This window comes from Gossypium hirsutum, chromosome D01 (assembly GCF_007990345.1).
Source record: "Gossypium hirsutum isolate 1008001.06 chromosome D01, Gossypium_hirsutum_v2.1, whole genome shotgun sequence".
Classification (NCBI taxonomy): Eukaryota; Viridiplantae; Streptophyta; class Magnoliopsida; order Malvales; family Malvaceae; genus Gossypium; species Gossypium hirsutum.
The window spans coordinates 29,665,482-29,689,962 of NC_053437.1; the positions used below are offsets into that span (position 1 = coordinate 29,665,482).

General features: G+C 33.7%; 1 protein-coding gene across 1 annotated transcript; it reads right to left on the reverse strand.

The window, feature by feature from the left end:
* Positions 1-470: 470 nt before the first annotated feature.
* LOC121213575 (uncharacterized) lies at positions 471-1,298 on the reverse strand. Its single transcript, XM_041086366.1, has 2 exons — positions 825-1,298; positions 471-710 (listed from the first exon to the last, which is right to left on the reverse strand). The coding sequence occupies exons 1-2, from the start codon at positions 1,296-1,298 to the stop codon at positions 471-473; spliced, it is 714 nt and encodes a 237-aa protein (XP_040942300.1).
* Positions 1,299-24,481: the final 23,183 nt, after the last annotated feature.

Consider the following 24,481-nt stretch of genomic DNA (forward strand, 5'->3'; position numbering starts at 1 on the left):
TATTGTACTGTTATTCAGATTCAGCACATTGTCAGATATGATTCTTTCAGGCATTCCATATCGACATATGATCTTTTTCTTCAAAAACTTACTGACTACTGACTTCGTGACATTAGCATTTGAGGCTGCTTCTACCCACTTAGTGAAATAGTCAATAACCACAAAAATGAAACGATGTCCATTAGAAGCCTTCGGTGATATTGGTCCAATGACGTCCATACCCCACATGGAGAAAGGCCATGGAGAAGTCATAACCTGAAGAGGTGAAGGAGGCGCGTGCATTTTATCCCCGTAAATTTGACATTTATCGCATTTCTTGGCATGATTGATGCAATCTTTTTCCATGGTGGCCCAATAATATCCAAATCTCATGATCTGTCTAGCCATTGTAAATCCATTAGCATGAGTACCACAAACACCCTCATGGACTTCTTCTAAAATTTCCTTAGCCTCTACAGCGTCCACGCATCTCAACAATACTCGATCATTTCCCTTTTGTATAGGATTTCTCTATCTAGGACATAGTCAATAGCTAATCTCCTCAATGTCCTCTTATCATTCTCCGTTGCCTGATCAGGATATTCGCGATTCTTCATATATAGTAATATTTCTTGGTACCAGGGACGATTATCATTCTCTATTTCTTCAATGTTGTAACAGTGGGCCAGGATCTCATAAATACTAATTTGAATGGGCTTCATGTCCTCCAACTGATTTACTTTAATCATGGAAGCTAAAGTAGCAAGAGCATCAGCCATCTGATTTTCTTTCCGTAGGAGATAACAAAAGGTAATGTTGTCAAACTCTTCGATCAATTCCAGAACCAATCTCTGATAGCGGATCAACTTAGGGTCTCTTGTCTCCCAGTCCCCTCTTATTTGGTATATTACCAATGCTGAGTCTCCGTACACTTCTAATGTCTTGATTTTCCGCTCTATGGCTGCCCGTATACCCATGATGCAAGCTTCATACTCAACCATGTTATTAGTGCAATCAAAGTCTAATTTACTAGTGAAAGGATGATAATCTCCATTCAGAGACACCAGAACTGCCCCAATCCCATTGCCTAGTGCATTTGATGCTCCGTCAAAGTTTAATCTCCAAGGATGATTTTCTTGGGGATCCTCTTCAGCATTTGCCACATACATTAAATCTTCATTCGGGAAATCGAAGTCTAGAGGCTCATAATCTTTTAAAGCTCTGCTAGCCAAGAAATTTGCTATCGCGCTCCCCTTGATGGCCTTCTGACTTACATATACGATATCAAACTCAGAGAGCAAGATTTGCCATCTAGCCATTCTTCCATTCAATGTTGTTGACTCCATCATATACTTCAAAGGGTCTAATTTTGAAATTAGCCAAGTCGTATGATAGAGTAAGTATTGCCTCAACCTCCTGGTCGTCCAAATCAGGGCGCAACATACTTTTTCGATAGGCGAATATCTCATCTCACAATTAGTGAATTTCTTGCTGAGATAGAAAATCACATTTTCCTTCTTTCCAATCGCATCATGTTGACCCAGCAAACATCTTATAGAGTTTTTAAACACCGTTAAATACAAAATCAATGGTCTATCTGGGCTATGTGGTGACAGAACTGGAGTATTGGATAGGTACAACTTTATCTTTTCAAAAGCTCCCTGGCATTCTTCGTTCCAAACCCCTAGATTATGTTTCTTCAAAAGGCGAAATATGGGATCACATTTCTCGGTCAACTGTGAAATAAACCGAGCAATATAATTTAGTCTTCCTAAGAAACCTCGAACTTCTTTCTGAGTACGTGGTGGTGGTAAATCTCGTATTACCTTGACTTTGTCTAGGTCAATCTCGATTCCTCTTTCACTGACTATGAAGCCCAATAACTTTCCTGACCTGGTCCCAAAAGTGCATTTTGTTGGATTGAGCTTGAGCAGAAACTTCCTTAGTCTTAAGAATAATTTTTTCAGGACCTGCACATGCTTATCCTCTATTCTAGATTTGGCAATCATATCATCAACATATACCTCAATCTCTTTATGCATCATGTCTTGGAACAAGGCTACCATGGCTCTTTGATATGTTGCTCCCGCATTCTTTAATCCGAATGGTATTACTTTGTAGCAAAATGTTCCCCACAAAGTAATAAATGTAGTCTTTCCCATATCTTCAAGGTGCATCTTTATTTGATTGTATCCTAAGAAACCATCCATGAAGGAAAATAATGAATATCCCGCTGTATTGTCAACCAAAGTATCGATATGCGGCAGTGGGAAATTGTCTTTTGGGCTTGCTTTGTTCAGATCTCTATAATCCACGCACATTCGTACTTTTCCATCTTTTTGGGGAACTGGAATAATGTTAGCTACCCATTCAGAATATTTGACCTCCTGTAAAAATCCAACATCAAACTGCTTCTTGACCTCCTCTTTTATTTTAAGCACAATATCAGGCCCCATTCTTCTGAGCTTCTGTTGAACTGGCTTACAATCCTCCCTTATAGGTAGGTGATGTACCACGATGTCAGTGCTCAGTCCAGGCATGTCCTGGTATGACCATGCGAAGACGTCTTTGAACTCTCAGAGTAATTCAATGAGGTCTCGTCTTGTCTTTGCAGAAATCTCAGTTCCAATTTTCACCTCTTTTCCTTCTTCCAAGCTCACAACTTCTACTGATTCTTTGTGAGGTAGGATTTGTTTTTCCTCTTGTTCTACCATCCTTAACAAGTCCAGAGATAAACCACAATCTTCATCACCTTCAAAGTCGTGCGATCCCTTTAAACACATGTTTCGTTCAAAAGGACACTCTGAGTTTATAGCGGCGTCATTCACGTCGTTGATATACAGAGACCTAATATGGTTACAAAAGAATGTATGAATTTATGTACAATTACTTGTGCAATGATTATAAATGAAAGAATATATTTACTTGTATGGAATGAATGAAAGAATATTTGCTCGAAACGATTGCAAAGATGTTTTTATTAAAATAATGATATTTAAACATAAGCCTATTTCACAAAAGAATTCTTGTTATTTCTAGGCTAAAACAACAAGTTTGTTTTGAATATTACTTTGAGACAGTTCTAAAGACTTTAGGTATTTCTTCCGCAGTCCAATTGTCTAGAACACTCCCAGGCTCATAAGGACGAATATCTAACCAGCTCATCTCTTCATTCTCATGCTCATGAATGGCATTGATGTGAATATTTCCCAATGTCTCTTCAATGCTTTCCTCAACCGGCATCTTTCTCTCAGCATGAATAACTCCTCCAAATACAAAGGTTTTAGATACGTGTGGAATTATCATTGGCTCCCATTTGGTTTCCTCCCCGCTTAAACTCGCCCTTCTTCTTTCTTGCCTTTTCTCTAGCTCCTTCTTTCTTTATCCTCTATCTGGCTTGTATCCTAAGCCAAAGTGATCTTGCTTTCCTTTCAGTACTGGCACCTCAATTCTCCCTTGAAGATATCTCCCCAGCCCTTTTCCAGGTAAAACTCCTTTTCCTACCAACAACTACAAACCCATCTTTGTAGTTTTGGATAATTTAGGCACCAAAATTTTGTTTCCTTCAGGAACAAATGCCGCGTTTACAAACTCCAAAGATCAAAATGAGCATTCTAGTGACTCATCATTAGTCTCTACGTACGGCATCTCATTGGATACAGCTGCTATTATATCCTCTTCGGCGTTGATTGTCACTAGCCGACCTTCTGACACTAACTTTAGCTTCTAATGTAATGATGACGGTACTGCCCCCGCCGAATGTATCCATGGTCTTTCTAATAAACAATTGTAGGAAGGTTTGATATCCATCACAATAAAATCTACCGCATAAACTGTTGGGCCAATCAGTAGGGGTATCTCAATTCTTCCCATGACCTTTCTTTCTGTACCGTCAAACGCCCTCACCATATTTTGGCATGTTTTCATGTGCGAACTGTCTATGGGAAGCCTGTTGAGTGTGAATAATGGCAACACGTTCAAAGCTGATCCATTGTCAATCAACACTCCTGGCAAAATATGCCCCTTGCATCGTGCAGTGATATGCAAAGCCTTAGTAGATCCCACGCCCCCAGGAGGTATTTCATCATCATTGAAGAATATGAAATTATCAGCACTGATATTATTGACCAACCGATCTAACTTGCTGACAGAAATATCATCGGCCACATAGGTCTCATTTAACATCCTCATCAACGCACTTCGGTGTACTTCTAAATTCAAGAGCAAAGTTAGTATGGATATGCGAGCCGATTGTTTATGCAACTGTTCAACAATATTGTAATCGCTATGCTTCAAGAATTTAAGGAATTCTACGGCTTCTTCCTTCTTCACTGGCTCGTTGATAGACAACACAGGCTTAGCTATTTCCCCTTTTGTTCCACTATTATGGCCCTTCCTCTCACATGTTCTGGATCGGCACTCACATCCTGGTCCTTTGTAGTCTCCATTCCAGGGACAGTTGTATTGCACTCATAGTTCCACGGAACCTTCCTACTATCTTGGTAAGAAAAGGTTGCAGGTTTCTTTATTATGATTCTTAGCATTACTGGCGCTCTCACTTCATCATTCATTGGCCGTGAGATGATTACCACAGGCTGAGTTATTCTTGGAACCTTTGCGGATTCGGATGTGCAAATACTCCCCTCCTCCTTAGCTTCTTCATAGAACTCCATTTCCTTGTTATCCATCAAGCCTTGAACCAAGGCTCTGAATTCTGTGCATTTTTGAATCTCATGTCTCTCCTCATGATGGAACTCATAGTAGTTTTCCTTCTCTCCAAAGCTTCTTTTTGAATCCACTACCAGCAACCCTCTTTCTACCATCTTCTTCCAGATCCATCTCAAAGGAATCTTCACTTCTGCGATATCCTCTTTGATTTTCCTACCCATGTTACCTCCTATCATGTTCACTCCATTTTCATTATGATTAGGTAACGGATTCTCTGTACTGGGCGAATCATCCACTTTAACAATACCCATGCTTATAAGTCTTTCTACCAGCTTCTTGAACGCTGTACAATGTTCTATAGAATGCCCCGCGATTCCTACGTGATAATCGCATTGTGCGTTTGCATCATACCACTTGGGGTACGGAGGCTGCAGAGGTTTCAAGTGGAAAGGGGAAACCACGTGTGCATTAAATAGATTCTGATATAATTCCCTATACGACATCGGAATCGGCGTAAATTGAAGCTTCTCCGTATTTTGCCTTGTATCGGATCCTCGTTTTGATGATCCTTGTTGGTTAACAGCCACTTTTTTCGGCTGATTCACCGTAATTGTCTTTGAATATGAACTTATATTATTGACCTCATTTTCCTTCTTCTTCGAGGCCGACCTTATACTATTTTCTCTCGCATCTATCTTCCCGCTTTTGATAGCATTTTCTATCATTTCGCCATTCATAACTATGTCAGAAAAGCTTTTAGTAGCACTTCCTAACATGTGTGTAATAAATGGGGCCTTCAAGGTGTTAACGAAAAGCATCGTCATCTCTCTTTCTAGAAGAGATGGCTGAACTTGTACGGCGACCTCCGTCTAACTCTGTGCATATTGCCTAAAACTTTCGCCTGGTTTCTTTTCCATATTCTGCAGAGTGATCCTATCAGGTACCATGTCAGTCACATGGCTATACTGCTTTATGAACGCATGTGCTAGATCTCTCCAGGAATTAATCTGGGTACGGTTCAATCGATTGTACCACTTGGATGCTGCCCCTGTGAGGCTATCTTGGAAGTAATGTATCAAGAGTTGGTCATTATTGACATAACCGGTCATTCGTCTGCAGAACATGGTAATATGAGCTTCGGGGCTACTAGTTCCATTGTACTTCTCAAACTCTGGCATTTTGAACTTGTAAGGGAGTACTAAATCCGGGACCAGGCTCAATTCTTTAGCATCCATCCCATAGTAGCTCTCCACACATTTCATCGCTCTAAATTTCTCTTCCAGCCATTTGTACTTCTCCTCTAACTGTTTTGGCAACTCGTCATTTATTTTCTCATTTTCAGCCGTCTCATCGAAATTAAGGATAACAGGATTAACAAGGTTGGCTCCGGGGTTAGAGCCTAATCCTGCCTGGAGATTCATTAGCGTTGCAGCGACACCCTAAAATTGCTGAGGATTAATGGTAACAGAGGACCTACGCGGGTATATCTCAACTTGTTGGGAAGTAAAGTCTGGAGGATAGACAGGTCCCTCATTGTCTCCTTCTTCAACATTGAGCACAGAGCCTTTTCCTTTATCAGTTCCCTTATTGAACCATTGAGTTAACTAGGCCATCATACTCTCTTAAGATTCCATCATTTTGTCTATCATTTTTTGCTGCTCATTCATTTGCTTTTGAAGCTGCTTCTGCATTTCTTTTTGGGACTGTTCTAGCCTTTCCATCCTTTGATCCATATCCTTAGTTTTTGATCGAGTACCGTAGCGGTGTTTAGTAGGCTGGTTGGTTTCCAGATTAACTGAGGAGTGATGTAAATTAATTAGAATCTTTTAATATTTTAAATACATATGAAGTAATGCAATGCATTAATGCAAAAAAGACGTCAATTTTGATTCAATTCCATATAAGAAAACTTTACTAGAAAGCAAATTTCTTTACATAAAGTGAATTACAAATAAAGCTTTGCCTTATTGCTCAGCATTCTAATCTTCCTAAGTAACACAGCTAACTCTTGCCCCCGATCTGATTCTAATTCATACTTCACACTCGGCATGTCTGCTTGTACTGCCAAAGCTTGTACATGATCAGCTACTTCTCGGATCTGGACCACAGCTTCCTCCATAATATGATTTCTGGTCCTAACTTGGTTCTGAAAGTAGTGTAGTTGTTCCTTATTACGATTTTCATTTGCTTCCAAGTGCTTGATCTGGTTTTCACAATTTTGCAACGTCGTTTCTAGCTCTTTAATTCTTTGCTTCATTTCCTCAATCTTGCTCAAGCTTGCTTTCAACTCTATTGCGGAATTTCGATTTCGATACTGACGAAGAGATCCTTCCACCACGATCACCCTATCCTTTAACTCACATTTCTCATTTTGGCTTTCTGACAAACTCTTTTCTAAAGCCTCGTTTCGTCTCTGTATTTCTTGAAAATTTTGTTCTCATTTATCGGCTTTGTCCTTTTCTTCTCGAATTTCTGCTCGCCACTGTTCTGACATTTTTTCCAACCCGACAGTTCTCATTGACAGACGCAACTTTTTATAATCCGTCTTCAGACTACCCAGCTCCTCCTCAGCCTTATTTTTCTCTTTCCTTAATTTTTTAGTTTCAAGCTTTTGAACGTCTATGTCCAATCTCAAGTTCATCTTTTCTTCCTCTATTTGCTCTATCTTCTTTTCTAAATCCGCATTTCTTCTCTCAAAATCTAGTCTTATGATTTCCAACTCAGAAGGAATAACTCGCAAATGCTCCTCTATTGGCCGGCGACCCTTTTGATTTACCTTGGGTATATTGTCGTTGATTCTCCTACCCCACCATTCATTATACTCAGGAGTTGTCATCGGACCCACAACTAACCCTTCATTCGGTGAGTCTGTTTCCACGCGCTAGACATCTCTTGAATCTTCTTTCTATAACCATCATCTTTGTACGAAAATTCACAATCAGCTATCCCTTGGGTCACAAGTATAAATTGTCTTGACCTATACTGTCTCAATACCAACAACGGGGCATATCCACTAGCTCCCCAAATCCCAAGTAGTGGAACCCAATCGAAACTTCCACACCTATACAGGATCTCATCTGGACGCAACCAATGAGCTCTCCACTCAACGTCTTCTTCCTGAAGATTTTGAAGAATTGCCATCCAGTTCTCCTCTGAAATGTCGTCTCTCCTCGGCGTAGCTACTATCTCCTTTAGTGGTGAATAATTTTCAGAAAAAACTCAATAAGAAACCTTATCCACCTTGCAAAAGTGACTGTGAAACCATGCGAGTAGAAGCTGTGCACATCCTAGAAGCCTGCCCTCACCCGTTTTCGACACGCACTCAATGACCTGAAGGTTTCTGCCAAAATTGTCGGAATCGGTGTAACCTTCTTATCAAACCGGTCAAATAAATTGGTGACTGCTTCATCCACATGCCCCAAGGCCTTAGGGAAGACAACCAAGCCATATATACTTAAAGCAAAGACATCTAACCTCTTTCTCACATCTGGATGTGTTAGATTTGCATCTTTCAAACTTCTCCAAGGAACGCATTTACTATCCCCCTTTTTCTTAATCCGTGCAACAACCCACTGCTCACTCATCCTTGTTATACCTATCAGCTTCTTTGAAAAGGTTGGCACATTTACCGCTCTCGAGTAGACCCTGTCCACTTGAAACTTTGAACATCAGACTAAAGCCACATATTCTCCTATCGTAGACACCAAATCGACAGTCCCAAACGTGAAACAACTATAAGCGGGATTCCAAAACTGGGCGAGGGCTCAAAACAAATGCTTGTCTACCTTCACATCAAGCAAATAAGACAAATCCCCAAAATTGTCATAAAATAACTGTCTGACCTCATTATTCCATTGATCCCAGATTTCCTTCAACTCCTGCAAATTGTTTTGAGTTACACTAATGCGAGTAAAATCCCATAATTCCGATACATACCCATCGGCCAGGCTATCGCCCTTTTCTTGCTGCGTTGTTTCAGACCAAGTTCAGACAGTCACATTGTCCTCCACTTTATCAAGAAACCCTTTTCCCATGTCAAGCTTTCTATCCAACAACTGAATCTGAACTGACGCCTTTTATGATGAAATGAAATGCCATGTCATGCAAACAAAATAAAACACAAAAGTCAGTATCAAATATAAGCATATAATCAAGGAAGAGTAAAACGTCTATTAGGATATCTACTAGGGTTTAGTGTAGTTCTACCTAAGGCAAGCTCCTGAGGCTCATTATATGCGGTTTGGCTCTAAAGTAAGGGTACCCAAACCAGCAGATTCCTTGATCTTAACCCATCATAGGCTCATATAGATCAAGTTTAGTTCAGGGGGACACATTTTCCTTATGACTATACGGAGATGAAAATCTCACGAAGGCATAGGTACCGATGTATCCCGAAAGCGATCCACTATCCTATACGAAGGTGAAAACCTCACGAAGGAATAGCTTCTCACTCCCACTTAGAGGGTAAAAATTATCCAGTACATGTAATGTATAATGCAAAATAATTTAAAGTACTTAAATCAATTTAGCATGAATACAAGAGGAGTTTTAAAATGAATTTCATTTTTTCGACTATAAGACAAAAATTAATCAACTTTGCGGCTCGACTCTCTTTTTTTTAAATGTTTTGTCCCGAGTGGAGTCGCCAAGCTGTCGAAACTATTTTTATTTTTTGGAAAAAAAACAAAAATTTGTTGTCGATGAAAATTTGGAGTCGCCACTAATCTTTTATTAAGGTGTGATTGGGTCACCTAAAAACGACTTTGGTCTACAAATTTTAGAAAAACGGGTCCAGGTGTCGGTTACATATGAGGAAGGATTAGCACCCTCATAGCGCCCAAAAAATTGGTACCTAGTTAATTAATTAATGTTTTAATGTCGAAAATTTGAAAAATATAATCCTTAGCAAAAACTTAAAAACGTTACGTATTAAGACCCTTATCATTTCAAAGAAAGAAAATGCCACACCCAATGCGTTAGGGCACGACATTCTAATTTCCTCAAAAATGAATTAGGCCAGAATACTCGTGTAATAAAAATCTAAAAGAATATCCATTTATTCAAGATTTAAGAAATTGCGGCCCAATACGTTAGGGCACAATTCCTCCAAAATCTCAAACTCGGAATATTTCTTTTATTATTTTTTAAAAAAATCTTCATTTCGAGAAATCAATGCGTCACATCCAATACGTTAGGACACAACGTGTTGAATTCCCAATAATGAGTTCTTATTTTTTGATTAAAGAGAAATGCTCGATTGTTAGATTTAACGAATAAAACCGGAACCCAATACGTTAGGGCTCAATTTCCTTGAAAATCCTAAATACAAGCATTATCTCAATTTTGAAAAGTTTGAAATCGAGTAAAAAAATATGATGCTACATTAAATATACAATGCAATAATAAATATTACAATGGCATAGAAATAATATAAATAAATGAAGAAATAAATAAGATAATAACATGCAAAATATCAAATAAATGGGCAAGATAATAACAAAAATATGCAAACATAAATTAATAAACAAATGAATGAAATAAACAAAAAAAGATGTATACATGTACACATAACAATATATAGGTTTGAAATAATTAAAATAATATCAAAATTAATTAAATAAATAAAACAAGTCTATATATATAAATATGCGAAAAATATTAGTTTTTTTTAAAAAGAGCATAAATACGTACATAATAATAAATATACATATATATATAAAATAATAATAATTACATATGAAAATTATAAAAAAACAATTACATTATCAAATTTAATTGATTTTAAGAAAAAAATATAAAAAAGGGACTAAATTGGATTGCAAGTAAAAGAAACTGGGGTAAATCCGTAAATAAATAAAGTCTAGAGGACTAAATTGAATGCACGAATTACATAGAGGGGTTGGAAGGGTAATTTTCCCTTCTCCTCTAAAACGACGCCGTTCACATTTGGACAAAATTGAAAATAGTAATAAATTAAAGGGTAAATTAAGAAAATAATAAAAAAACTTAATTGTAAAAACATTAAAAGGCGGAGGGGCTAAAAGTACAATTTATCCCTCCGTTCAAAAACACGCGGATCCTAAGCCGGGTCGGGTCGGATTCGGGTCAACCCAGGTTCAAAACGCCGTCGTTTTGAAGAGACTATTTAAATCAAATTATCCTTCAAAATTCATTTTAAAACCATTTTCTAAAAGAAAAAACAAAAAAAAACTCTGAAAAGCTCTCCCCTTCCCCGATATCCGGCCTCCCGTTCAGTAATCGGCCGGTCATCGGCCACCACGCCGGCCGCCGATCTCCGGCGCCGGCACCGCCGTCTGCGGTGGCCGAAAATGGAAAAAACCCCAGATCTGGTCCTTTCAACACCCCTAAACCCAGATCCGGGTTCAAAATGCCTAAAATCGACTAAAAAAAACCTAAAAAGGCCCTAGAAACCTTTCGGATTCTAGCCGTCTGTCACTGGAGACGGACCTCTGCCTTCCCGCGGCGTTTCAGAAACCAAGAAAAGGTGATTTATTTCCTTTTTACTTTTATATCATCCGCATATAAATAAAAATATATAAGAATAATAACTATAGATTAACTAAAATAAAATAAGGTAAATGACAACCTTGGACTGATTTCTACTCTTTCGGTATTGAACTTTAACTGTCTCTTTGTTGTGAAATCAATGGTTTTTTTTATTGATTCTTTCCTCCTCCTTACAGTGGTTCCATGGCTTTTTTTATAGCCAAAATTACAATATCATAAATAAATCTAATCCATTTTCTTTGATTCGCAATCTTTTTCTTTCCATATACTGCTATTTCTCTTCTTGATGCGCAGGTATAAAGATCGCGCGGAGATTCGGGGGCACGGTTGCGGCGGCCGAAGTTTACCCTAGAACCCTAGGGTTTCTGAAATTGCTTTGGGCCTGGGGGTTAATTTTGGGCCTTTATTTATTTTGGTTTGGGCCATATAGGCTGGTTTTGTAATTCGGGCCCTGTATTCTGGGCTTGTAATTTATATTGGGCTATGTAAATGGACTGTTGAACTTTATTATTATTATTATTATTATTATTGGTGTTTATTGGACCGGACAATAATTGGGTGTTACAAACATTATTTACAGTAATTCAAAATTATATGAATTCTTTTAGGATAAATTTTGTAAACTATATGTAAAGAGGAACATTCCACCTCTCAAATTTGTAACTTGTATTTCTAAACATATTTTAGTATATGAATTAATAAAGAGTTTTAAGCTTATTTCATGTCTTCTATATCAGGATCTTTGATTTCTTATATGATGCTATATTTGTTCAAAGCTCAGGTTTATCATTTAAGCCTCCTCCAATATTTGAGAGGATTAGAAAAAAAAATATTTAGGCTTGCGAATTAGACGAGAGAAAAAATAAATAAAATATTTATTTAAAATATTGTTTAGGCTTTGACTCCAATATTTAAGGTTGAAGTTTGATTCGTTTTTTTAGTTTATAATATATTAAATTTTTTATTTTTATATATTATATATTATATAATTTATATTCTAAAAAATTAAATATATTTTTATTTAATAAAAGGGAAAAAAATTATATTTTTTTATGCAAATGGTATATGTTTTTATTGCTATAACCTCTATGATTAAATTTCTTACGAACTGATACGGTTTGAAACTATTGTACGACACATATATACCTACATATGGAATTTATATTCTTTAAAGAAAAACAAGTTTATATATATATATGAGTCATAAAAAGTAATATATATATATATATTTAAGATTCAAAACTAATATATAAGAAAGTGAAAAGAAAAACAACTTAATCATTCTAATTATAGAAAAAAAAACACAAACCATAATGAAGAAATAGAGTATTATCAGCTAATAACAATTATCAAGGCTCACAGCCTTCTTAACTAGCTAACTATAGCAAAGGTAGGCAAAAATTAAAAAAAGTATCTCTTTAATGCTTATTTTGAAAAAAAAAAACCAAGATATTTTGAAAAGTTAGTTTAAGGCAACATGAACATGACTTAATATTTATGCTAACCAAATAATTTAAAACACTTGATAGTCATGATTTTGGGATAAAATGTAAAAAAGCAACAATGTTTTTTCATAGGTCTTAAAATTACTCATAATGTTTCCTAATTTTTAAATCTCAAACCTATATTCTCTTGCATTGATAAATAAAGATGCTAACAATGCATTTTTCTTTTAATTTATAATCCATACAATTAAGTTATAAATAAAAAAACATAGTTATGTTTAATATAGAAAATATGAGATTTTCAAAAATTTTGGGGACCGAGGTCCCTTCTGGCTCCTGCTATGATTGGCTTCAACTAGAATAATAAAAGCAAGAAAAGGTCGGTGTAGTCAGAGTTGGTATTAGAGGACATCCTTCTATATATCACGTGTTTTTTTCTTAAATCCGAATCATTGGTTTGGTCATATGATACTGAGTATAACAGTGGCATGCATCAGATGATATTTGATGCTAGGAAAGAAAGCTAACATTGTGTTTTGGAGAAGGGGGCAAATGAAGGGACTGAGATGAATGAATTAACGTGAGGAAAATTTAGGGCTCAAATGGACTGATGAATGAATTAACATTTCGCTTCGAAAATGACAAAAGATAAAAAGGAAAGTCATGCATTAAACCAGAGAAATTTGACACATCGTTCCTGTATACATGAAGTACGTGCAGATTCATTTATTGTAACCGAGTAGTGTAAGTTGCACGTTACCTTGCGAATAGTTAAAAATATGGCTAAACTACAAAAATAATAATCCCACTCTGTCTTTAGTTTTATTTTCATCGCTCACAAAAAAAAAATTTCGAAATTAAATATTTCAATTATCTTTTCATTAGTTGCCATTAGACAGTGATAAAAGCTGATTTAGGCTTTTTTATTTGTCTAATAATAAATTTAACCCTCTAATGTTTATACATTTTATCAATGTGATCCTAAATATAAAAGAAAATTTAGCTCTCAAAATTTACAATTTTTTTTAATTTCATTCTACTTCTTAAAAAAAATTATGTCCAAACCTTGAAAAGCTTTAGCAAGAAACTTTTCATTTTCCAAGTTTCAAATATGATAATGCAACCTCTGCCTTTGTATTTAGAACTAAATTAGCAAATCTTGTACATGTTGAGGACTAATTTATTGAATTTTTAGAATTTGAATTAAAATGACAAATTTTCTAAACATTAAGAGCTAAATTTGTTTAATTTTTTTATATTTTGAATCAAATTGATAGAATATGTAAATATTGGAGGGTTAAATTTGTTATTAGAACAATTAAAAAAGTCCACATCAACTTTGTGTCACCCATCTAATGGCAACTAAATTTAAAAAAATTAATGATTAAATCAAAAAAATTAATAATTAAGTGAGCAAAACAGAAGCAATGGTGTAAATCAGTGACTATTTTTACAATTTAACCTAAAAATATTAACGTCGTTTAAAAATTCGTTAAACAGTTTGTGTGCATTTAAAAAAAAAACTAAAATAATTTTTTTTTATCACATTTAAAAGGTGAAATTAAGGATCTCAAGATAGTTATCTTTCACTGATTTGACATGTTGGGATGTTTATGTATTTGTTTTTTAATGTGTTTATCTTGTGTCGGTGCTATGTAGTAATATTGTATCCAATATTGCCAAGTGATTTTAATTATAAAATAATATTTTATTATTTGATAAATAATATGCTTTTGAGGCGATAATATTAGAGTTTCGGAAGGTTTTAAATTTAAGAGTAATACATATGCATAGATGGAATGAAAACTATTAAATTAAATTGATTAAAGTTATTATTTTTGAAGTTTATAACATCAACAAACTTGCAACGTAATTTTAGATGGAATTCAAGTATTTCTAAGCTGAATAGATTGAAGACATGTACCTTAACTTTACAAACAAACAGAAATTTCTAGAGGAGTTCAATACAAGTTTTTGAGTTGAAGGTTTTGGGCAACTTAAGAGCCCACATTGCAAATCAAATTTGGCATCCCAAACATAAAAGGTTACTTAGCCATTATAAAAGTAAGAGTTTTGATTGAAATATAACATGGAAGGATGGTTAAACTCAAAAACTTGATAGTTGGAAGGTTTTACTCCATTTAAACACTTCACTTTCATGTATTATTTATAACAACCCTTAATTTCTACTGGTTGTAACACATCATTACAGTGTTTCGAGAGTTTTCATTGGTTTATACAAGTTTTTTTTACATATGTAGTAGATTTCAAATAAGGAGTATTTATTTATATTGAACTTTTAAAACTTGGCCTATAAATAAGGGGCTTTGGCCATCCTTTTAATCATTGAATAAATTTGAGAGTTTTCTTTTTATTGTATGCGTGAAGCATGTTACAAAAGTATGATTCTTCTCTTGTTATCTTTTGGAGTATTTCTTTACTTTCAAGTCTTTCATAGTTGTGAGTCTCCAAGTTCTCAAGGCTTGATCATCGATGATTCAAGGAGTTCTTCTTCTAAGGGTTTAGCAAGGGTTCAAGTCCGATCATTGGTGTTTGTTGAAACAAGCAATTGTTAATTGCTTAGAAAAATAAAGTGCTTGAATGGAAGTGATGGCTACGGTGGCCACTAAAGGTGGCACTGCGATAAACACAACAAAAAACTTAAGGCACGTAGAATTGTTTACATGATTCAGTTTTCCTACATCTACAAAGCCGAGCCGAGTGAGTAAATCTATAACACCCCTCACCCATGTCAACATATAGTATGACTAGGAGGTACTACCATAACAAAAATTTTCATTTAATAAATTATTCATTTTACAACATTTAAAGGCTTGTCAAATCAAATTGAAAGATTTTAGAAACATTCCATGTGATTAAAAACCATTTCAAGTCTTTGAAAACATATATGGACATTTCTGAATAATATAACAAGTGACCAAAGTGCTTTGACTCAAAATTGAGGTTGTCTGGTTGGGAGAAATAGGATTTTTACTAAAGCTTAAAACCTAAAAGCATTTTATAAAATTTCTAATCTAAGTTTTGGGCAATTAAAAGCCTTTAAAGATAATTTAACACCCTTTACCCAGTTCGATCGCTAAGTTCAAGTCACGGGATGTTATATTCGTTGCTGGAGCAACTACAGTCAATTAGACAATATATAATCATTTATACATGTAAACAAGATTTAATCACATTCAAAATTATGATAAACAATCAATTATGAGTCTCAATCGAGCTTACGAATGCTCTTTTGTCAAACCAAGCACGAAACAGAACCAAATTCCAGAGTTTTTAAAGTTTGGGGCCAACATCAATACGTCATCTCTTCCACGTTGTGAAGTCACCAAAACAGTATGTCACATCACGACTTCAGGCCACTTGATGTCGCGACATCACTTACTATCAGTCGATGTTGGAACGAGGTAAGTTGGTGGTTGGGACGTGAACCCTATTTTTGGTAAAAATGATTCATTTGATACCTATTTCATAGTTTCCAATCAAACTAAACAATATGCTCACCTAAAAACTGTAACACCTCTCACCCGGTCCAATCGTCGGACCCTAGCTATAGGATGCTACAAGTATTAATGGAACAATAATAAGCAAATTGAAAACCAACAATTCAATTAAACATCGAATAACTACATACATTTACAAAAATCATACTTTGCAAAACAAAATTCGATAACAATGAATATACAAATTAAGCAAGTAAACTTGTAATGAATTCAATTATAAGAAAATGTATATTAATGAGCATTGTCTCATAATACATTTCTTTAGTGCTTTTTTTTAATTATCTAACTCGATTTATGTCTTGTATATCAACACATCGCTACTCCTCCAATGTTTTATATTCTAATCTCAAATATCAACATCTAGATTCAAATCAAAAAATCATTTCTATCTTAATCTCAGTCTCTAGCATATGACACTTTCATATCAACATTTATGTCTCAAATTCATAGATTGAGTAATTCAACTCTTTTCATAGAATCATTGCCCCCCAAGGCTCTTAATACTTAATACGTATGATCTTTCACATGCTAACAATAATCTCATGTGCATTACCTTTCAACTAACCAATTCAACCATATAATATTTATAATCTGGCCTCTATTAACCGGACGCAGACTAAAAGACGGATATACAAATTATCCGTCATTACACCAATATACCCACACGAACACCCAATGCTTAGGAACTAGAGATATGTTCTCATGGACACCTAGTGCTCAAAGGAAAATGACTAAATAGAAAGGCACTTAGTGTTAAGCAATACATTCTCACGGACACCTAGTGCTTTAGAGAATTACCGAAATGATATGCTCCCAGAGCTAATAATGACTCTAATATAACGAATCCTATGGTATGCTTGCTATACCTGTAACTCTATCCGAGACCATTTAATAGGGCATTCATAAAACCAATATACATGCTTTCTCATATCATCTATTCTTTGAATCACATTTTCATATAGCATTCATTTCAATTGTCAATTTCTCATGATTTTTTATCATATCACAACATGAATTCATACACATACATATTCACAGCATTTCAACAAGTCATCAAGTCATTAAATGTACTTACCATTCATGAGATAGAGCATTATTATTACCTTATTCAATTTGCTACTTAATAGGCTATGAATTGAAATCAATTTATGAAAGCACGAACAAAAAAAAACGGCTAATCGTCTGTTGCCTTCTCTTTTCCTTTTTCCTTCGAAGCTTCGGCGTCATATTTAGCTACGATCGATAATTCCATTTACAACATTGGTATTAGTTTCACAATCAACAAAAGCATAGCTAACAATTCAAGTATGAACACATACTTTACAATTTTTTGAACCCTAGTGTCCAAAATATTCATATTTCACAATCTACGCAATCAAATCTAAATTTGACTTGGTATTTATTTTCTAGGGACCTCAAACTATCAATTTATAGCATTTATTTCCAACAACTTTTATTCTTTACAAATTGGTCCCTAATAACACATAATCAACTATATAACTTAAACTCAATAAGCTTAGCTCAACACTTCCCACCACATTTCAAACATAGTCGTAACATAACTAACTTAGTTGTCATTATTCCATATTTTCAAGCTTCCATTTGACCCTAAATTCCACAATGGCAACTTAAAAAAAAACTTCACAATTGAAAAATGTAATGGTTGGATTGAACATTGCAAGCTCCCTCAACTAGAAATCCATAAAAATTTATCAAAGAGAGCATGCTTAGGTAATTTGTGATAAAAAATGGAAAACAACTTCTTCTTTCTCCCCTTTTAAGCTAGGTTTTGGAGAAGAAAAGATGAAGGTGACATTCACCTTCTCTCTCCCACTAATTTGCTATTTATACATCTAATTAGAAACTTAATTAACATTAATTAACCAAGAATGGATGGCGATAATTTATAATTAATCATCTTAGTGGAAATAGATGAAAAAGACCGTTTCGTTCCACTAACCAATAAATAATGAGGTTTTAATAACAAGTTGGTCCTTGGTTCAATTGCTACTTAAGGTCTCATGCATTTCCTTAATCAAATCTCACTTGTGCAATCACATTGCAATTTAGTCTCTGTGTTATAATTAACTACTTTCACGATTTAATTACTTAATAAATCAATACAATAATTTCATATTTGGCTTGACAACTTCTCGATTAATAATCCAATTACATTCCACCAAATTTGGCTTCAAAACCACATTTTTCAGGCATCGACCAAAATTGGTTCATTACAAATGTAATGTTATGGAAAAAATGAATTTTCAATATTTTTATTTTTATTTCTTATTTTTAAGAATCGTACTAAATTGAAAGAATGTGTGAAGTTGAGAGAAAATTTATTAAAGTTTTTAAAATTAAGACCAAAGTTGATAGAATCTGAAAACATTAAAGGACTAAATTTTTATTGTGCTAATAAAATAAAGATCACATTAGCATTCCATTAATGATTTAATAAAGAAGTGAACTAAATACCAATTGTGGATAATATTAATGAGTAAAATAGAATTTTTTTTCTTTTTAATTTAAGTGATGATTACAAAAACACATTAATATAAATTGAAACCGTTTCAGTTTTTGGGTAGATGTTATGTTGACCCCTTCTCGGTTTCTTTATGACAAAAAGAAATGATTTGGGATTGAAAGAAAAAAGAAATAGCTGATATGACTTTGTCTTGACTGATTTTGTCTTAACTCCCTTGTTATTGATTGTTTAGTGGTTATTACCATTAAAATGATAAGAATAATATTTTTTTCACCGTTAGAAAATTCAATTAACAATATTCAACTAAGAATAATTTAGCATACCATTAAAAATGTTGTAAATTCATAAAAATAAAGTAACTATATATCAAATTATAACCTTTAAATTTCATGGATGGAAACAAACAATTTGTTGAAAGTGTAGCCGGCAGAATCTTCCAAAACATAAACACCCATGTTTTTATTATAAAAAAAAATACAAGGAAGATATATTCAAAAGAAGACCCAGCTTTTCTGGCATTTGTGGACTCTTTATTTTTTACTTGCTTGCTGCTTTATAATATATATATATATATATATATGGTTGGTCACTATGGTTGAGCTCAAAGCTTAAAACCTCAGTTCAGTCTTTGAAACCCCTAAGAAGTAATTGTTGTGTAATTAATGGGTTGTAGCAACAGAGGAAGAGAATTGCTAGGTCCAAGGCCTTCATCTTTAAGAGTTGGCAACTCTTCATCAACTACGATGATCAAGAAACCATCTCTCAATAATCGAAGTAGAAACAACAAGGCTGTTCATCCCGTCGTAATCTATCTCCGGCCACCCAAGATTATCCACGTAAGACCCGAGGAATTCATGAGCCTGGTTCAACACCTCACCGGGAAGGACTCCACCAATGATCCGGCATCGGATAATGAATCCATTGAGGGTGTGAGTAAGAGGGATAATTTGTTGGATGCAGGTGATCAAATCATTGGAATGTCTCCAACTTGGTTCCGGTTATCAGCTTGTGTATGAATAACTCAAGGCTAATGACTTGCTGCTACAAGAATTATTTCTGTACTAGATTATAATATTTGTTTAAGGACTTGACAATGTGGCTGTTGCTTCAAGATGCATATTCTTCATTTCCTCTTAATCTTTTCATGGATTGAAAATATATTGTTAATTCTTAATCCAAATTCCATACAATCCCAACACCAATAAAAAATCATTTAAAGCTCACAAAATAGCTCTAAACTCGAAATTACTTAAATAATTCATGATTACTTGAATTCGAAATTATCTGACTTGATTTGATAAATTCAATTGACAAACTAAAATAATAACTTATTTCGAAATGATTCTATCCATCTAAAAGAGTATTCACATATAACATTTGCACGTTTTAGGATTTAAATTTGAACCATCAATATCCTAAAGTTTTAACGCTCCCAACAAGCCAAGATATCGTTTATTTCTATCATTATTATATTCACTTATCATGAATACTATATGTATCAATGCATCAAATATAAATATATTTATTTTATTTTAATAAGAGAATCCCTAATCATTTATTCGATAGAGTTTGTACACGATCCGGATTAGACTACGGCCCAAACCTTTTAGTATATTTTGGGTCAATTTAAAAACTCAAATTAGTATGCATTACACAAGTTTTATTATTGGGAGGGATTCACTTACACCATTGTAAAATTTAAGTGATTTTACACATTTTTGTAACTTTTATACGATTAATCATTGAATTTATTAAGATATTTATACTTGTCATGCCTACAAATTTTTAGATCGATCTAATATTTCTAATATAACGGTCTAAAATATTATATATATATATATATCAATGTACACGTTAAAATTGCAGACAAGCGGTGATTTTTTCCATTTTAGTTTAATCTCTAATTAGCCATTAAATTTATTTTTGTAATAAAATTATATTATAAATAAATTATCAACTTTTTAAATAAAAATAATTTAAAGTAATTTATCCTTAAAAAATTGAACTTGAAATGATATATCATAGAAAAATATTAATGAATTAATTAAATAAATATAACATGTTAAAAACACAAACAAAATTTAAAACAAATTAAATATGGTAAAAAATACAATGCAATTGAAAAAATTGTATAAATTTATATTTAAATAGTTCTTTTTAGTATTGTTTAAAAATTCAATACTATTTAAAAAATATAATCAAATAGCTTTTTAGTATTGCTTTAAAGTTAAAATATAATGGACTTATTTAATATTTTATTAGATTCACGGTTTTTAGAAAAATACGGCTTAAAATGAAAAACAATTGATTTACTTAATACAATAAAGAATAAAGAATGTTAACCATTTAAAAATATTTTTAGAAATTTTAAAATTATTTAAAGATAGAATTTATTACTGTTTACAAATTTCAGAAATTGATATTTATTTTTTAAAAATTTATTTTTAATTATTTAATTTAAATATTGTTTTAAAAACTGATTTCAACATAACGTTTTTAAAAATTATTTTAAAAGATTTTAAGCAAGACATGTTTTTCTTGGAGAAATATTTGGTATTTATTATTAGTGAAGTTTGTAGACTTCAGAATAACCGTTCATACAGCCAGTAAAGAAAATGAAAAGACTAAAAACACGAAGCAGGAAAGAAAGCTCCAGAACCTCATCTTCCTTGTTCAAAGCAAACTAAAGCCAGCTAAATACTCTAAACTTTTGTAAAACTTTCTGCCGAAAGGATAGCATGCAGGTAAACGCCACAAAGCTTAGGGAAAGTAACAACGGTGGAGAGAAGAGATAAACATGAATACCGTCGATTATAGGACTAATCGTTCCGATACGCCTCAGCCCGGATCAGCCCATCGTCGATCACCATCAACTAGTGGAATAATAGCGTCAGGTACCTCCTCAATCCAGTAGAGACAAGTCCTGTGCTTGAAAGCCTCCTTGGTCAAAGAATAAACCACTATATTATTCTTTTCTCTATGAACATGGGAAAAAAGGCATCTATTAAAATTAGGGATGAGATTTCTCAAATCAAGCACAAATGCACTTGTATTAGAATGATCCTCCATCTTCGATCCAAATCTCTGAATAACAATTTTTTAATCCCCTTCCAGAATAACCCATCTAAACCCCATGCCATACGCAAAATGAAGAGCCTGAAGATCGGCGAGAGCCTCAGCAGTGCAGCGGTCTAAAATGAGTGCATGCACCCATCACCAACCCATTTTTATTTTTGACTACAACGCCTGTCTGTCGATGATTCATGTCTTGTGTTACAAAAACCAGCATCAAAATTTATCTTGACAAAGGGTTCCACAGCAGCCTCCCAATGGCCAATCTCTCTAACGGTACAGGGAGCCACTCGACTGTTAAGCTCATCCAGCTCACGTGAATAGGCTTCTACAAAGGTAATGACCTCATGAGCAGTTTGATTTACATTCTCGTTAACTAGCAAATTACGAGCAAACCAAAGTGCTCGTAGTGCGATTGAAATTACTTTACAATGTCCTTCCTCGTATATGTTGAACAGCTCGATTATAAATACAACTACGAATATTTAAAGATTTATAACAAAATATACATTTTAAAATTTGAACATTTTGGATAACATAATTAAAAACATATTTAAATCACATTATAAAAATATATTTTAAAAATTATTTAGAATATATTTAAATCTATTACAAAAAATAAATTAAAAAAAGAGTTTATAAAGAATTTTAATATACTTTTTAAAATAAAAAATAATTTTTAAACATTTTTAATATGAAATTAAACAATGTTTTAAAACTAATTTATAACACTAAAAATACTTTAAAATACTTAAAACATTAAAAATAGTTACAAAATAAAAAGTTTACAAACAAATCTAAAAAACATATTTTTAAAACATATTAAAACCAATAAAATTACTTTTAATTTTTTGAAAGCAGAAAAAGAAATAATTCAAATAAATAAAAATGTTATTTGCATATTAAATATTTAAAAACATAAATATATAATTACTATAACAAAAATTTAATCAGTTTAAAAAATATATTTTAAAAATCATTTAAAAATAAAAAAAATCTCATATCTTAGTCGACTTTATGGTAAAATGTTCTTTTGATAGATCGCCAGACTCTATAGGTAACTTTGTAACTTGAGTCACTATTACTCACATAGATGATATAATAACATGTCACATAGGTTATTGAAATTTTATTTGACAAATACACATTTTTCCTCATGATAGTTAATTACAAATATACATTTGGTTCTAAAAAATTTTTCTGTTGACTATAAAAGATGTACGAAGAGGGAAAATCCTATTAGAACATAGAGCCACCCCAATTTGTGACCGTCAACAATTGTTTGATCTAAATCAAGAATAAATATGGATGACCCTTATAATACAATCCTTACATGGGGAAAGTCAGTAGCTGAACAAAAAAGAGTTAGCCAAAGTGCAACATAAAGCCACAAGGTATGATGTTGTTATTTACTTTTAATGTATCATGGTATCTGCAAGTTATTTAAATTTTATTCAATTAAAATTTTTTGATCTATCACCTTTAGATATATCATGTTAGAGGGTGTATTTTATAAAAAAAAGGGTTACTCCCAGCCACTTTTTGAGATGTCTTACTCCCACTGAAGTTGAATACGTCATGAGGGAGATACATGAAGGAATATGTGGCAATCACCTGGGGGGGAAGATTGTTAGCACAGAAGATTCTTAGACAAGAATATTATTGGCCAACCATACAGAAAGATGCTCACGACATAGTTCGCACTTGTAAATCCTGCCAGAAATATGCTCCTATACAGTGCTCACCAACTAAGTCTCTAGAAATGATGCTTGGTCCTTGGTTGTTTTCAACTTAGGGAATAGATATCTTGGGTCCATGTCCAATAGCCATAGCTCAGAAAATATTTATTGTTATCGTTGTGGAATATTTTACGAAGTGGATATAAGTTGAAGCTTTGGCTACAATAACAGAGAGGCAAATTGAATCTTTTCTCTGGAAATACATTGTTTGCAGGTTCGACATCCCACGTTTGGTCATAACAAACAATGAAACTCAACTCCAAGAAAAATTCAAGAGCTTCTGTAAGGACCTGCAGATAGCACTCACTCAAAGTTTTGTGAAAACGCCCCAAACGAAAGGTCAAGCAAAGGTAATGAATAAGAAAATCTTAGTAGCTTTAAAGAAAAAGGTTGATGAGGCCAAGGGTGTCTGGCTAGAAAAGTTACCAGGAATTATATGGATCCTACAAGTATCTCCTCACACAGTAACTAGAGAAATAACATTCTCATTTGTGTATAAGGCAAAAGCAGTAATCCCTACAGAGATAGGCCTGTGATCCCACAGGACCTCTCATTTCGATGAAAATGCCAACTAGAAGGTCATTAAACTCCATTTAGATCTTAGTGATGAAATCAAGGAGACAACAGAAATAAAAAATGTTGCGCGAGCTCAGCAAGTCGCTAGATACTACAACTTTAGAGTAAAAAATAAGCAATTTTAAGTGGCCGATCTAGTTTTGAGAATATTGAAGCCAGTTTCCCAGCATCACAGCAAGGAAAAATGGCTTCTAATCGAGAAAAACCCTACAAAATTGCTGAGTAAATAAGCTAAAGAGCTTATAGAACAACAAAAATGGATGATCATGTTCTACCTCGTACATAGAATGCTCGCCATCTGAAAAAATATTATGTTTGAACGTTCTACTCTCTTTTTCAATAATTGCAAATGTTTTTTAATTTGCCCAAAAAGGAAATAGCAAAACATGTGAAACAGCTCGCTGATTTACGATCACAACTAATATTTTTAAGGCTCGTTGATTTACGATCACAGTCTAAGTTCATTGA